The sequence below is a fragment of the Apium graveolens genome, chromosome 9 (genome assembly GCF_009905375.1).
Source record: "Apium graveolens cultivar Ventura chromosome 9, ASM990537v1, whole genome shotgun sequence".
Classification (NCBI taxonomy): Eukaryota; Viridiplantae; Streptophyta; class Magnoliopsida; order Apiales; family Apiaceae; genus Apium; species Apium graveolens.
The window spans coordinates 114,116,832-114,131,989 of NC_133655.1; the positions used below are offsets into that span (position 1 = coordinate 114,116,832).

General features: G+C 32.6%; 2 protein-coding genes across 3 annotated transcripts; both read right to left on the reverse strand.

Moving 5' to 3' along the window:
* Positions 1-1,555: 1,555 nt before the first annotated feature.
* Positions 1,556-3,549, reverse strand: LOC141682668 (17.4 kDa class III heat shock protein). 2 transcript variants are annotated; one of them, XM_074487372.1, is made up of 3 exons: positions 3,396-3,549; positions 2,971-3,196; positions 1,556-2,008 (listed from the first exon to the last, which is right to left on the reverse strand). In XM_074487372.1, exons 2-3 carry the CDS (start codon positions 3,175-3,177, stop codon positions 1,757-1,759), a joined length of 459 nt encoding a protein of 152 aa, XP_074343473.1. In that variant the 5' UTR covers positions 3,178-3,196; positions 3,396-3,549; the 3' UTR covers positions 1,556-1,756. The 2 variants fall into 2 exon arrangements, with proteins under 2 accessions (XP_074343473.1, XP_074343474.1); XM_074487373.1 differs by having other exon boundaries at positions 2,971-3,199; positions 3,396-3,547.
* Positions 3,550-6,313: 2,764 nt separating this feature from the next.
* On the reverse strand, positions 6,314-8,162 carry LOC141685500 (uncharacterized). Its single transcript, XM_074490594.1, has 2 exons — positions 7,611-8,162; positions 6,314-7,489 (listed from the first exon to the last, which is right to left on the reverse strand). The coding sequence occupies exons 1-2, from the start codon at positions 8,160-8,162 to the stop codon at positions 6,314-6,316; spliced, it is 1,728 nt and encodes a 575-aa protein (XP_074346695.1).
* Positions 8,163-15,158: the final 6,996 nt, after the last annotated feature.

The window sequence follows — 15,158 nt, forward strand, 5'->3', positions numbered from 1 at the left end:
CGAATCGAATACCCCGGTTGGTATGAGCCTGTGTATTAGAGGTGTACGCGGTTCGGATCGGATCGATTTTGGGGTAAAAGTCGAACCAAACCGCAAAGAGCGGTTTTAAAAAATTGTCATCCGCAACCGCATTTGCGGTTGCGGTTAATCGCGCCATTTGCGGTTGCGGTTAACCGCGTCATTTGCGGTTGCGAATTTGCGGTTATTGCGGATCGGTTTGCGGTTCAACCACTTATTTTAAAATAATTAATAATTTGTAAAAAAATTAATTTGGAATATTAATAAATTAAAATTTAAGTTACGTGATAAATTACATTCAAAAATAAAATATAAACTAATGCTCCGTGTGAAGTAAGGATATTAAAAACATACAAAAATGTGGATGCGAGAGAAAAAAAAGAAAATGATAAAAAAAATTACATGTTGATTATATTTTTCATTTGTTTGGTTATATATCTTATAATGATTGTAAATTTGATGAATGAAGTCTTAACATTAACCTAAGATTAGTTGATAAATGTGTATACTTATTAATTTATATGATATCAACTACATTTTTGGAAATATATTGTATTATAAATATATGTCGCGGGTTGCAGTTGCGATTTTGCGATTTTTAAGAATTTAAAATCGCATCCAAACCGCAAATGAGCGGTTTTTAAAATTTAAATCCACAACCAACCCGCGTTTCGCGATTATCCGCAAATGCGGTTCGGTTGCGAGCGGTTGAGTGGTTTATTTGTACAGCCCTGCTGTGTAGGGGTGTACACGGATCGGATTGGGCGGGTTGGGAGAATTTAGCAACCCAACCCAATTAATTCGGGTTTTCAAAATTTCAACCCAACCCAAACCGTTTAAATTTGTAACCCAAACCAATTTGTATACTTCAGTTTGGTTCGGTTTGGATCGGTTTGATCGGTTTATTAAATATACAAAATTAATATAAAAAATTATAATAAAACATAAGGTTTCAAAGTTTAAAACACTTGAAAATAATTCAAAACAATATTACAATCCTCCATATTGAATAGTCTTAAGCATCTAATTTTCGACATCAAAAGTACTAATAATATTGCTTACGCTTTAAATATTATAATGAATCATAAATGCAAAAAATATAACACTAATCAAACATCTATTGTTGTTACGAAATGAACTATGAACACGAAGGTTATAAGTTACATTTAAAGTTAGAGATATATGGATCTATGTAAATGGCCTAAACATAATTTTGGATTAACTTATTAGCATGTACCTATATATTTTAATCGGGTTGGGTTGGATTGGTTTAAAATTATCGAAAACCATATCCAACCCAATTAAACCGGGTTGACATTTTTTCAACCCAACTATATATCGGGTTGAAAAAAATCGGTTTGGTTCGGCCGAAATAGGGTCGGTTCGGTTTGGATTGGTCGGGTTGGCCAAACCGTGTACACCCCTACTGTTGTGTATAACTGGAAATAAAAAGTGTAGTACTTCCAAGTTCCCCTTGTTTAAGTTAAAAGTTCAGAACAAAATTCGTTTACCAAAACGAAACGCCACCACTAACATATTCACAGGAACAAAAGTTAATGAGATTAACATTGAGAATCAGGGAATCAACATCCAGAAGATAAATTAATTAACCAGGCTCACAAGGAACTTCATCCAGGTCATAGAAATCTAACACATCACATTAACTCAAACCAACACTACTACTGGTATAGACAAACAAGTCCTAAACCTCCACTTCACCATCACCTGCTCTGCAAATTTAAGAGATAGCAATAGAAACACTCTTGGACTTGGGCGGAGGCAACTTCTCGATCGACACAGTCAGGACTCCGTTCTCGCACTTTGCACTTATACCAGACGCATTGCAATTCTCCGGTAGCCTGAACTTCCTTGCCAGTTTTTGAGGTAGTTTCCTTTCCAGCTTTAGGTACTTGCACTCTTGTTCCCCATCTTCGCGCTTCCTCTTTCCGTTGCTTTGAATTACCAGTGTATTCCCATCTTCAACAGTTACCTACAATCAAATAATCAAAAGCAGTTCAGCGACACTGTAATATTCCTGTTTTTATTAAGTACTAAAATCGACTTCAGGTAACCAAATAATTAATTAAGATGATAAATCTACTGCCACAGGGTACAATTCCAACATATACTATAGTAGAAACTTAATCAGGTAGAACCTCGAGAAACGAATAACCTCAATAAATGTATACTCCTTTGTTTTTCCTCGTATTTACTTAAATTTTTCCATTCAGCATAAAAGGGAATTAAGAGACATTGTTTGCTTAGCCTTAATCAGTGTTCCTGGGCGGTGAGGGTACCTTCGAGAGATTAATCGACAAGTCGGAGATTAATCGGACCGATTAATCGAAACATTAATCGGAAGAATATAAATATTATTTTTAATTTTTATAATTAAATAATGATCAATATGTCAAATATTTGTTTGAAAAAAGAAATTAGAATGATATTAAACAATATCTACACATACATTATATACTAATTATTGAGTTTACAATATTAACTATATTTTAATTCATATTTTTAAATTAATTATAATATGTTAATTTTATATTTTAAGTGAGAAACTAAATATATTTGATTACTTGTTACTTATTATCAATACTTTATATTAGAAATTGACATGATATTGTGTGAAATTATGAAATTAATGAATTAAATTATTAAAAGGTAAAAAAAATATTTTTTTTTAATTATTTTCCGCCTAGACCGCCTAGGACCGATTTTTGACCGCCTAACCTGCCTAATCCCGATTTTGACCCGATTTTTTGAAAAAATGACTAAATCACCACCAAGGTCCGAGTCGGGGCGTTTTACCACCGCCTAGCGCCTAGGAGGCCGCCTACACCGATTTTTAGAACACTGGCCTTAATGAATGTAATTTAAACCTCGATAAATGAAAAATCCGATAAAACAACCAAAGTAACAAACATCTCTTCAATCGATAAAATTAACCTGAATGTCGGATTTGGACAGGCCAGGGACATCCATGTGGAAAATGTAGTGATCGGAGGTCTCAAGAATGTCGACCGGGATCGAATCGAAGGCAGCCCTGGAATCACGAGACCTTGATGGGGAAATAAGCTTGTCAACAGCTTCAGGTAAATTGAGGAGTTGGCTCAAAGCAGCAGTTGCAACATCACCATTCAAATACCCTGCCATCTTGCTTATGGTAGTCGCTCTGCTACATCACAAAACCAATAAAATCAAAATACACAAACATATATAAACTATTCAAGCTGTCGACAAATTACATTGGAAAGTAGTAGTACTAATATTTTCGTGTTTCTTTTTTTATTACCCATTTAAGCAGCTAAATCTAATTTCTAACTGATACAAAGAAAGTAGTGATAGATTAGCTAGAGGTGCAACGCCCTTACCCGAAATTAAATTGAAGAAAGGAATTGAAGCTTGAAATTACGTTCTCGAGTAAGAAAAAAGTGAATCAGTGGGGTTATAAAAAGTTATCAGAATGTTCCAGAAGCTAGTTCTACTTATCTCGCGCAAAGTCTAGAACATTCGCCAAGCAGTAGTTTCTCTGCTACTTACACGTGCACATAAGCTGTTTTTCAGAGTTTACATATCTTTTTAATTTCTTTAAAATGCTCGAATTTGCCCTTCATCTAGGTTTTTCTAAACCTCCTCCCTCCAATTTATTCATACCAGCTTTATCCCTGTAATTCACGGGATATCTTATAAATATTTTATATGAACTTTAATATTGAATTAAATTAATTTATTTTTTTGGAAAATTATAAAATGAAATTTCTAATTCTATTTAGTTGTTAAAATTTATTCTATTAATATTAAAAGAAAATTATTTTAGTTGTCGTATTGTTTTTTGCTTAAAATTTTATATCTTTCTAATTATTAAATTATTAAATTCATACATATTCATATATAAATTTATTATATCATATATAATTAAATTTTTATTTTTATACTTTACGCCTATTATGTATATTATATAATACAATATTAAGATAATGTTAGAAAATATGAGAATTTATAATTATCATAAATAAGTTGATAATATTATTTTTATTAGTATTAATTTAGATTTATTTACTTTACTTGATTTCCTCATAAAATTTATGTTTTTTTGTAAGTTTTAATTTATTAAAATTTTATATTTTTGACTATAATTTTAGATGGTGAATATTGTAAATTTTAATTTACTTTATCTAATTTTTTATATCAAGAACTTTTTATTAAAAAAATTTTGGATGAATTTTGGTGTGACTTCCAATTAAACATAAATTCTTATTTTATAGAGTATGTCTACTACTTTTATTATATAAATTATCCTTTTTATTAATTTTTCATTTAATGACGCATGTGTATTTAAAACATTTAAAATTTTGTTTATATTGTTTTCACACCTAATATGTTTTTTGATTTGTTTTTTGTTTTTTAGTTATTTTTTAATTTAATGTTTGTTTGTTGTAATATTTGGTGTATTAATTAATTAATAAAATTTACTTATACATTTTTAAGTTTTTTTGTTATGTATTAGTTCTTCTTATTTGTTTGTTTGTTTCTTTAACTTTTTGAAATCTGTTTGCAATGCATGTGATATGTTATAAATATTTTATATGAACTTTTAATATTGAATTAAATTAATTTATTTTTTTGGAAAAATTATAAAATGGCACCTCTAACTCTATTTAGTTGCTAAAACTTATTTTATTAATATTATTTTTTTATTTTAGTTGTTGTATTGTTTTTTGCTTAAAATTTCATATTTTCTAATAAATTTATTATACCATATACAAACAAATTTATTATACCATATACAAACAAATTTTTATTTTTGTAATTTACGCCAATGTATAAGATATAATACAATATTAAAATAATGAGAGAAAATATTAGAATTTGTAAATTATCATAAATAAGTTGATAATATTATTTTCATTAGTATTAATTTGGATTTATTTACTTGCTTTACTCATGAAATTTATGTTTTTTGTAATTTTTAATTTACTAAAATTTTATATTGTTGACTCTATAATTTTCAGATGGTGAGTATTGTAAATTTTAATTTAATTTGTCTACATTTTATATTAAAAAAATTAATAAAAAACTTTTGGGTGAATTTTGGTGTCTTTTTTTAATTTTTACAACTTAATGTTTATTGGGATTTTTGTATTTCTTTTTTTTAGGTTGATAAGTATTAGGATTTTTTTTGCAAATCTAGTACATATATGGTTTTTTGGTGGTGTTTGTTTTTTGGTATTTGTTTGTTTTTTTAGTAGGAATTTACAATCCTGACATGACGACCATACCATCTTAAGTATCACCTAAACTTGCTCCAATTATATAGGGCATTGGCCCCAAATGTCACTATTTGGGGCAAGATGGCCCTCAATGTCACTTTTGGATTAATTGGCCCCAAATGTCACTCCAAAACGGAGTTCAAAGTAATGTTATTCCGTTTTTTTTACAAAAACGCAGATGCGTATAACGTTTAAATGATAAACTAAAAAATTTACAGGAAAACGTGTTTGCGTGTAACGTTTAGACTTTAATAAAACAAAACGTGGTTTGAAGTGTTGTTATTGATCTAAATTTTGTATTTAAAAAAATACAAAAAAATGCAATTGAAAATTAATTATTAAAAATCATAACGAAAATGAGTGTTACATTTTTGGAAAAAACGCACTTTGAAACTCTGTTTTATGTTTATTTAAAAAAAAGTAAAATTTGTATGTTTTAAAACTTAAAACGTAAAACAAGATCATGTTTTTATCTTAAAATATTTAAAAAACGTTGTTTGAAGTTTGGTTAATGATTTAAATATTGTAAAAATTAATTATAAAAAGCAATTAAAAAAATGCAGTTTTTATAAAAATATGAGATATAATATTAATTATAAAAATAAAAAACGCTGTTTTAAAACATGTATTTAAGAAATATGATCGGAAAAAACGCAGTTGGAAATATTTTTGGAACTAAAACGCAGTTTGAGGTGTTGTTATTGATCCAAAAACGGAAGACGGTGTCATGTCTTATTTTAAAACGCAACACGAAACAACGTTTTGCACACAAAACGCAGTTTGAAGATATGTTTTTATCAGGATGTTGAAAACATCCCAGGCCAACAGAAGCTACTGTGATTTACTTAATTTTCCAAAAAATATTAAAAATAAGAGTAAATGTCAAATGAGTAGTAAAACACAAATTAGAAGATGAATAATCAAATACAATACTCCAAATTTAACATGAATTTAAAATAAAAGTTTCAAATATCTAATTAAATTATCTTAAAATAAATAAGAACAATAGTCAAATTGTTTTAATTCTTACCGCGCGATGCTTGAAAGTCCATTGCATTCTTATAACGTGTGGACTTTCTTCTTCCTTTCTTCTTCTCAACTTCTTTATCATGCACCAACTTTGGAATGTCAACTCCCGATGGCCAACGAGAATCCCCTTTGGTTGGTATTAGTTCAAATACACCGTTATAAACCTTTGAAACATTCTTCAACTTATAAAAATTGCCTACAAAACTTTCATGACTCATATTTAAATGGGCACAACATGCAACCAAATGAGAACATGGAATGCGATAGTTTTGCCACTTTCTACAAGAACACATACCCTCTTGCAACCGAACGGTATGCCTATTTCCTCCTTTTTGGCAAACCCTCCTAGTCACTACTTGAAACAATATAGAATCTCGGTCAAATACCGTGACATTATGTCCGGTAGCACGTTTATTCGATCGGCTCAACATTTTGTGTGCATGTTTTGTGAACACTTGACCTTTAGATGATTGGGTTGCAATCTCAACCCGCCTTTCATCAAAATACTCCACGGTCTTTGAAAACACAAACCTCACCAATGAACTAATCGGGAGGCTTCTAGCTTCAAGAATTGCATTGTTCCAACTTTCGGCATGGTTGGTGGTCATAATTCCAAAACGTTCCCCCCCATCATGTGCCAAAGTCCATTTCATCAATGGTTTATCCGTAAACCACTCTTCCGCCCGAGGCTCCACAATTAGCATTTGCTCCCACAGATAATCAAACTTTTTCTCTTGCACTTGAAAAGCCAAATCAACTAATCTATCCTTCAATCCCGGTCTTCTATGCGCATTAACAAAATTTGTAGACAAGTGTCTAATGCAAAACCTATGATGGTTATACGGCTCACACCATCCCGTCTGCCGCATAGCTGCCATAATCCCAACATGTCTGTCAGAGATGATACAAATGCCATGTCTCCTACCTGCAACGAATCTCCTCAACCGATCCATGAACCACCCCCAACTAGAAACATTCTCAGATTCCACAATTGCAAACGCCAATGGAAGAATGTGACTGAAACCATCTACTGCTACAGCACTCAATAGTACACCGGGATAAGGACCATAAAGGTGGGTGCCATCTATGTGAATGACCGGGATGCAATGCTCAAATCCATCAATACAGGGCTTAAAAGCCCAAAACAATCTTTTGAACGTCACTTCCTGTTACAAACATATATTATAACATTAATTAGTGCAAACCCTAACTTCAATGTACCTAAAAGAATAAGAATTAGATTTATATAAAAAAAGAATGAACTACTAATATTGTCAAAAATGATACCTCTAAATTCTCATGTACTCCCGACTCACTTTCTTTAAAAAGCCAATCAACTTTTGTACCAACATTAAAGGATTGCAATGCTTCCATCAAATAAGGAAGATCTTCAATTGATCCTTCCCAAGACCCATGCACTTCATCCATCACAAGTTTCTTTGTATTTCTAATTTTCTTTCTACCTGGAAGATAACCAAACATACTTTTTGCCGTAGCCATTAACACTTTTTCTTTAATTCTAGGATCGGCTACAATTTGTTCCTTAATAGTTTCCACAATATCATAAGAGGACAAGTTATGGTGGTCTTGAGTAATTGCGGTGCTCATACATGTGTGTGGCCCGGAAGTTTTCATTATTTGAAATTTACCAAGTGTCTTTCTCAACCTAGCCTTTAAACTCCACTCACAACCATCTTCCCTCAACTTACATGCAACATGCCAATTCAAATCACTTGATCTAGTAACGGTAAACTCTTGATGACTAGCAATATGAAATTGATGCACAACATGAATCAAATCCTCTTTTGAATTAAATGTCATACCCTCCCTCAACTCCATAGGTGTAACACCCCAAATATGGGGTCAAGATTTGGTGTCACTAAACAATCTTTACATAAAATAAAGAAATAAATAAATAACCCCTTGAATCCAGATCGTTTACAGGTTATGGTATGAAACAAGAATCTAACCTTCCACTATTTACAACAACTAAAAATACAAATGTAAATATCTTTGAACTATTGCTCGTATCACTATTCTTCTAACTTCTTCAACCTCTCGCACCGGAGATTTCTCGAACTTCTGCTGTCTATCTAGGCTATTCATTTTTATCCTTATCTGTTTCTGGCAGAAATAAGAATTTACAAAGCAAGAGTGAGCCAAAAATGCCCAGCAAGTATATATTTTGAGTTTCAACATTAATATCACAAAAATACTTCCGGACAAAATCTTAAAAGTATTTTGAAGAGCGAAACACGAAATCATTTAAAGGATATACTTCATCTACTTAAAATCAATTTGATTTACATTGCTATAAATCACATAGGGAATAACAACATTTTTGTAAGAGCTTCAAAGATCGCGTGTTTTCAAAATAGCTTCTGGTAACACTTCATACTTGAGCAACGAATGCAATAACTAGTTATAAAACGACGTTCAAGAAATTCCTAACTATTCAGTATCCATCATTATCGACTAAGTTTTCATAAACTTAACCTGCTAAACCAGCCTGATAAGGACGGGTTGAATAATTAAGAAGATCTCAATTCATTCAAGATTCTAATTATCAGTGCGCAACTAATGCTGCAGCAACAACCTGAACCTCGAATTTATTTAGAAAAACCGTAATTTTTCCGAAACTGAGTACTAAGAAAGAATAACTTTAATCCATAATCACATTTTTTTTTCGAGAAGGTATGCCATTAATGGTGATCAACAATAAATTAGACTGGACACTAGTTGACACTTATATCCTGCTGATCAGTCAGGATACAGTGCAGATCTATACCTACCCGTATAGATCCAGTCGGGTCCCCAGGCACTACGGCCCATCTCAAGGCACCGACTATGTTTCGGTCCTTAGGATTAAGTAAAACTTAATCCCCAAAGTATCATTATCCAGCCTGTAGAGTGTTTTGATGTCAAACCGTTTTGAAGTCAAAACTTCCCAATTCAGGGTTCGCAAATAACCCGAAAGAATGGGTATCTGCTCAAGAGAGCAATCGAATTATAGGAACAATAATGGAAAGAACTGGCATAATAAGAGTAATTGCAGCGAAATATAAAACAGTTAACTATTCTGAACTTAGAATAGGAGCGAATAAATATTTGCAGTATTTAAGGAGAAAGGTTAGGAATACTTGCCTCAATAAGCTTTAACCGCTATTGACTTTGGTTCGACTTTAATCGTTCGGCTTTATCGTCAAACTACTATCCTATTCTGGATACGATCCCAACATTCAGACCTTCAGTTGGAACTTCGTTGATCTCGAAGTTTAATCACTAGATCGTTTCTAGTTCGATGTCACGTCTCGGTCTTCCGTCTAAAACCTACAGGGTTGAAATACCCTAATTCAGATAATCGCTTAAGCTTGACATCAAATCAATATCCTATTCTACCCATAAGATTTCATAACCGAATTCATATTTATATGTATTATCGAAATACACATAGAAATTATGGTTCACATCTTCGAAAATCGGTTCGGTATTTAATTTCGGAAAATACGTATATTTATCGTTTTGAAAAATAGGGTAATCGATTATTCACAAAATATTTCGTCACGTCACGTAAATAGGTTTCATAAAGTTCAATTATATCCTTGTTCGACGTTTCCGACAATTACAGGTCACGTTTCCGTATTTTCGGAATTAATTTCCCCGAAAATCGGGCAGCGTTTCCTCTATTTATCGGCCTACCCGTCGAATCATTTCGACGTCAAATTCACAACCAACAGCTACAATATCCAATCCAATTTGCAATCCCAAACACCATTACAATTTCTATTACTTTAATTATCATTCGTACTTTTATGTTTTTGTTTTTATTTTTCGTTCCACACATATATTTTTACCGAACTAATTTTGTTTAAATAATAAATGTAGGACTCAGATAAAATCATCATCGCCCACCGTCGGCTCGCCGAGGCTCATCACCGACGGCGGCAAAATTCGCGGGTACCCGATAAGGTTCGGGTGTCCAACGCGTGTTTCACCGATTAATCATTATATTCCCGCATAATTTATTTATATCACGAAACGATAATCAAATAAATCCTGCAGAAAAATTTAATTTTGGAAACACTGAATAAATTTTTTTTTCATCAGGAATATCCGAACAAACAAATCTGAAATTAATCAACACCGGCCACGCGCGTACACGCGCCGGCAACCAGGACCAAAAAATCAGGCGACATTACAGCATAACAACGGCTAAAATACGGTACATCTAACATCCGACTGAACCACACACATATACATACATAAGTATACATGCATACCCAGGAGCCACCAAGCCGTTTGGTGGCAACTCGCCGGAAAACGACCGGAAGAACAGCAATAGAGAGAGAGAGGAAAAACAGAGAGAACCGGGCGGAAAAGAAGGAAATGGGGCATGGAAGAGAAAGACGAGAGAGCAGAGGGCGAGAGAGAGGAGAGATTGGAGAGAGAGAGAGAGAGAGAGATCGAATTGAGAGAATTTGAGAGAGAAAAGAGCGAGAGAACCAGAGAGAAAATGGGGGCGCGTGGGAGAAAACAGGGGGTAGGGGGTTTTGTTAGTAATAATTTTTTTTTTCTTTCGTTTTCTTTATTTCGTTTTATCCCCGTTATTTCCTGTTTCGTACCGCCACTAAGGTCTTTTAATAAATAATTTACGGTAACCATCGTCCGGAATTTTATCAGAATTTATTTAAAATTCCCGAGATAACTCAAACTAATTTTTATAAAAAAGTTATAATTCAAAAGTCATTTCTGGAACGCGCATTCAGACCCGTATTTCCCAATTTTTACGAATATACGTACGGTTAAATAAAAGCCAGAAAATTTCCGAAATAATTTTAAAATTCTTGAAATATTTAAGAGTTAATAAAATAAAATTTTCATGATTTTTGAAACATCCTGAAATTAGATATTGATTTTTACAATTAAATGGAGTCGGAAAATCATTTAAAGATAATTAATAAATAAAATATCGATTTCTAAATTTTATAAACTCCTAAAAATAATAAATAAAATTATAAAACAACAAAAATAATTTTAGGAGCAATTTTAGCATTTATGAGCATAAATATTCAATAAAATTATTTTAAAATGAATTAGATTCATACCGCTCGATAATTAATTATAAAATTAAATTTCGCGTCCAACAAGTCACAAACAATTAATAATACAGCAACACATAGCCGACAGATCCATCAAATATTTTATTTACTTTATAATTCCATAATTACATTACATATTGGATCTGAAAATAGGTTACTTAGCCGCTAAGTAACTAAAAAGACAATATGATTTTAATACCAAATTTGGAGAATTATCAGAACAGAGCTTCCTATAAAATTCTTTATACAAAATTAAGGTTATAATGTCTCGCCTTTTGAGAATATGGACTTTTATCGATATATAAAATGATTTGCGTATCGAAAATTTCACACCGGAACTCGTACATGTCAAACCGTACCCCGGATCGAAAAAGTCAAGTCACGGAAAGTGTTCAGAATTATCAGATTAGGTTAGGAAGGAGTTTTTAGAAGAGTTTCGGGTTGTAAAAACGTAAAAACGATTGAAGTGGAATGATTTCTGATTCTAAAAAGTAATTTTATAATTATGTAAAATAATCATTATTAATTCTATAAATCCTTATAAAATCATATGATCATTCAAAATTTACCAGAAAAATACCAAAATTATCTAGATTTAATTCTGGAAAATTAAAAATTAAAATATTCACATTTTCATCAGAAATAAACATCCAAATATTGATATCAATTATCAAATAATTCACCAAAATTCGCATAAAATCACATAATAATTATTTATTAATAAAAATAAATACATAATATTTCCCAGGCGTTACATCCTTCCCCCCTTAAAAGGATTCTGTCCTCAGAATCATGCTAAGGAACAGACCATGATGCTTTTCAAGTATCTTTCTTATGATTTCTCAGTTCTCATTAATCACAACTCAACGACCTTTTATCGTCATCAACTCTATCAGTTGCTCATGCAATCCCTATCTCAATCTCTACTTCATACATTTGAAGCTAAATGAATTTTCGTAGTCATACACAGATGAATGTCTTATAGATTCATTATACCGGTGACAACTGTTAGATATATTTGATAATGTCATGGCTAATATGTTTTATGTTTAGCTTTCAGATCTTACTTGAACAGGATAAATCAGTACTTAACTGTTGATCAGTACTTATACTGGAAGTCAGGACTTAAGGATATCAGTACTTATGTTATCAGGAGATAATCATCAAAAGATAGATATCAGAACTTAAGTGCTGAAGGACGATCAGATAAGGACAGTAGCTGATTAAAGGAAAGAAGATCAAGATAAACATAAGAAGAGATATGCATGAAGAAGGAATTCTGTAAAGAATGGAATACTTGGAAGAAAAGATATCTGATTGATATATTTTAGGAAGCAGAATTATATTCCATATCAATTAGCGATTATCTTGTAACTGTGTAGTATATAAACACAGACATAGGGTTTACACTATAAGTGTTATCATATATTCGAGAAGATTATTCATTATAACCCTAGCAGCTCTCGTGATATTTGTTCATCACTGAGAGGTAACAGTTCCATACTGTAACAGAGTTTATTGTTTCAATAAAGTTTGTTTTCTGTTACTTATTATATTAAAGTTCGATTTGATTGTATTATAAACTGTATTCACCCCCTCTACAGTGTGTGTGTGACCTAACAAGTGGTATCAGAGCCTATCTGTTAACACACATACAGTTAAAGATCCAAACACAATCATGTCGGACACAGAAACTCCAACTAAGCCTACCAAAACTGAGGAACCATCAAAGACACAAATTCAGAGTCGGTATGAGACCATCAGAGTTCCCATACTGAGACCATCTGAATATCCCATATGGAAGGTAAGGATGACCATGTTCCTGGAAGCAACAGATCCAGAATACCTTGATATAATCAAGGAAGGCCCTCACAAACCAACCAAGCTCGCTGTTGCAGTTGCAGGTGAAGCAGCAAAGACCATACCAAAGGAGAAGAGTGATTATACTGCTGAAGATATAGCATCAATTGCTAAGGATGCCAAGGTACGACACTTACTGCATAGTGCCATTGATAATGTAATGTCAAACAGGGTAATCAACTGCAAGACTGCTAAGGAGATATGGGATGCTCTGGAAACAAGGTGTCAGGGAACGGAGATAATTAAGAAGAACAGGAAGACAATACTCACTCAAGAGTATGAACATTTTGACTCAAAGATTAATGAGTCATTGAATGATTTATATGATAGATTTGTCAAACTTTTGAATGATTTGTCATCGGTTGATAAAGAGTATGATCTTGAAGATTCAAACCTTAAGTTCCTGTTAGCTCTTCCTGAATGCTGGGATTTGAAGGCAACGACAATAAGAGACAACTACAATCTTGATGAAACAACTCTTGACGAAATCTATGGAATGCTCAAGACTCATGAGCTTGAGATGGAACAAAGAAGTAAGAGGAAATGAGGAAAGTCAAGGACAGTTGCTCTTAAGGCTGAAGAAGAATCCCCCAAAGCAGCTTCCTCAAAAAAAGACAAGGGTAAAGCTCTTTTCATAAAGTCTGATACTGAGTCATCAAGTTCTGAGAGTGATGATGACTCAGATTCTGAAAGCTTGCCTGAGACTGATGCTGATGAGGAGATGATGAAGCTGTGTGCTCTTATGGTGAAAGGAATCACAAAGATTGCATACAGGAAGTTCAGGAAGGGAAAGAAGTTTTCCAGGAAAGGCATAAGTTCTGATAAGAAGAATTTCAGAAGAACTGAAGGCAGAGGAGGAAAGTCTGACAGAGGAGATTACACCAATGTTAAATGCTATAACTGTGGTGAGAAAGGCCACATATCTCCTGATTGCAAGAAGGTAAAGGGTGACAAAGGCAAGGCTCTTGTCATAAAGCAGAAAAGCTGGACATACACCTCAGACTCTGAAAGTGAGGAAAACTATACATTGATGGCAAATGCTGATAAAGAAAGTGCTGAGAGCAGTTCTGAAGCTGCTGAAACAAAGGTACCTCATACTACTTATGCTTTTCATACTGATGATATTAATGAGTTGAGAAGATATCTTAAAACCATGTTTGTTATTTATAGAGATCAAACTTTAAGATGTAAAAGATTAACTTCTGAAAATATTGCATTTAAGAAAAGAAATGATTTCTTAGAAAAGGAGTTAGTCATGTTCCATCAAACTCAGAAGGATAGAGATGATGCTTTTTATGTTAGGGATGAAGTGCTAAAAATGAATGAATCTCTAAAAACTGAGTTAGAAAAGGAAAGAGAGATTATCAGGACTTGGACTAACTCTGGTAAAACAACTCAAAATTTGCTAAGTAGTGGAAACTGGAAAGAGGGCTTAGGTTATGGAGAAGATAAGAATGATAAAGGAACTGAAGAAATTAAGCCTGTTGATAAGCAAAAGCCAAAGTTAAAACCTGTTAAGTTTGTAACTGTAAAGTCTGAAAATGAGAAATCAGAAGTTACAAAGGAATTAACTTCTGACAAACTAAAACAGGAAAAGACAGCTGAAGTGAACATAGGCTTAATGACAAAGAAGCAGCTTAAGTATAAGCTGAAAGATGTTAAGAATGCAAACAAGGTAAAATCACCTAGAAAAAATAGGAATGGAAAGGAAGGTGTGAATAAAAGCAATAATTATAAACCTGTTCCTGATGCTTCTAGGAAAACATGTCATAACTGTGGAAGTTCTAACCATCTGGCTTCTTTTTGCAGGAAGAATAAGAATATTAACTCCTTACCTTCAAAATCAGGAGTTAAGAGTCAGTCTGTTAGATACAAA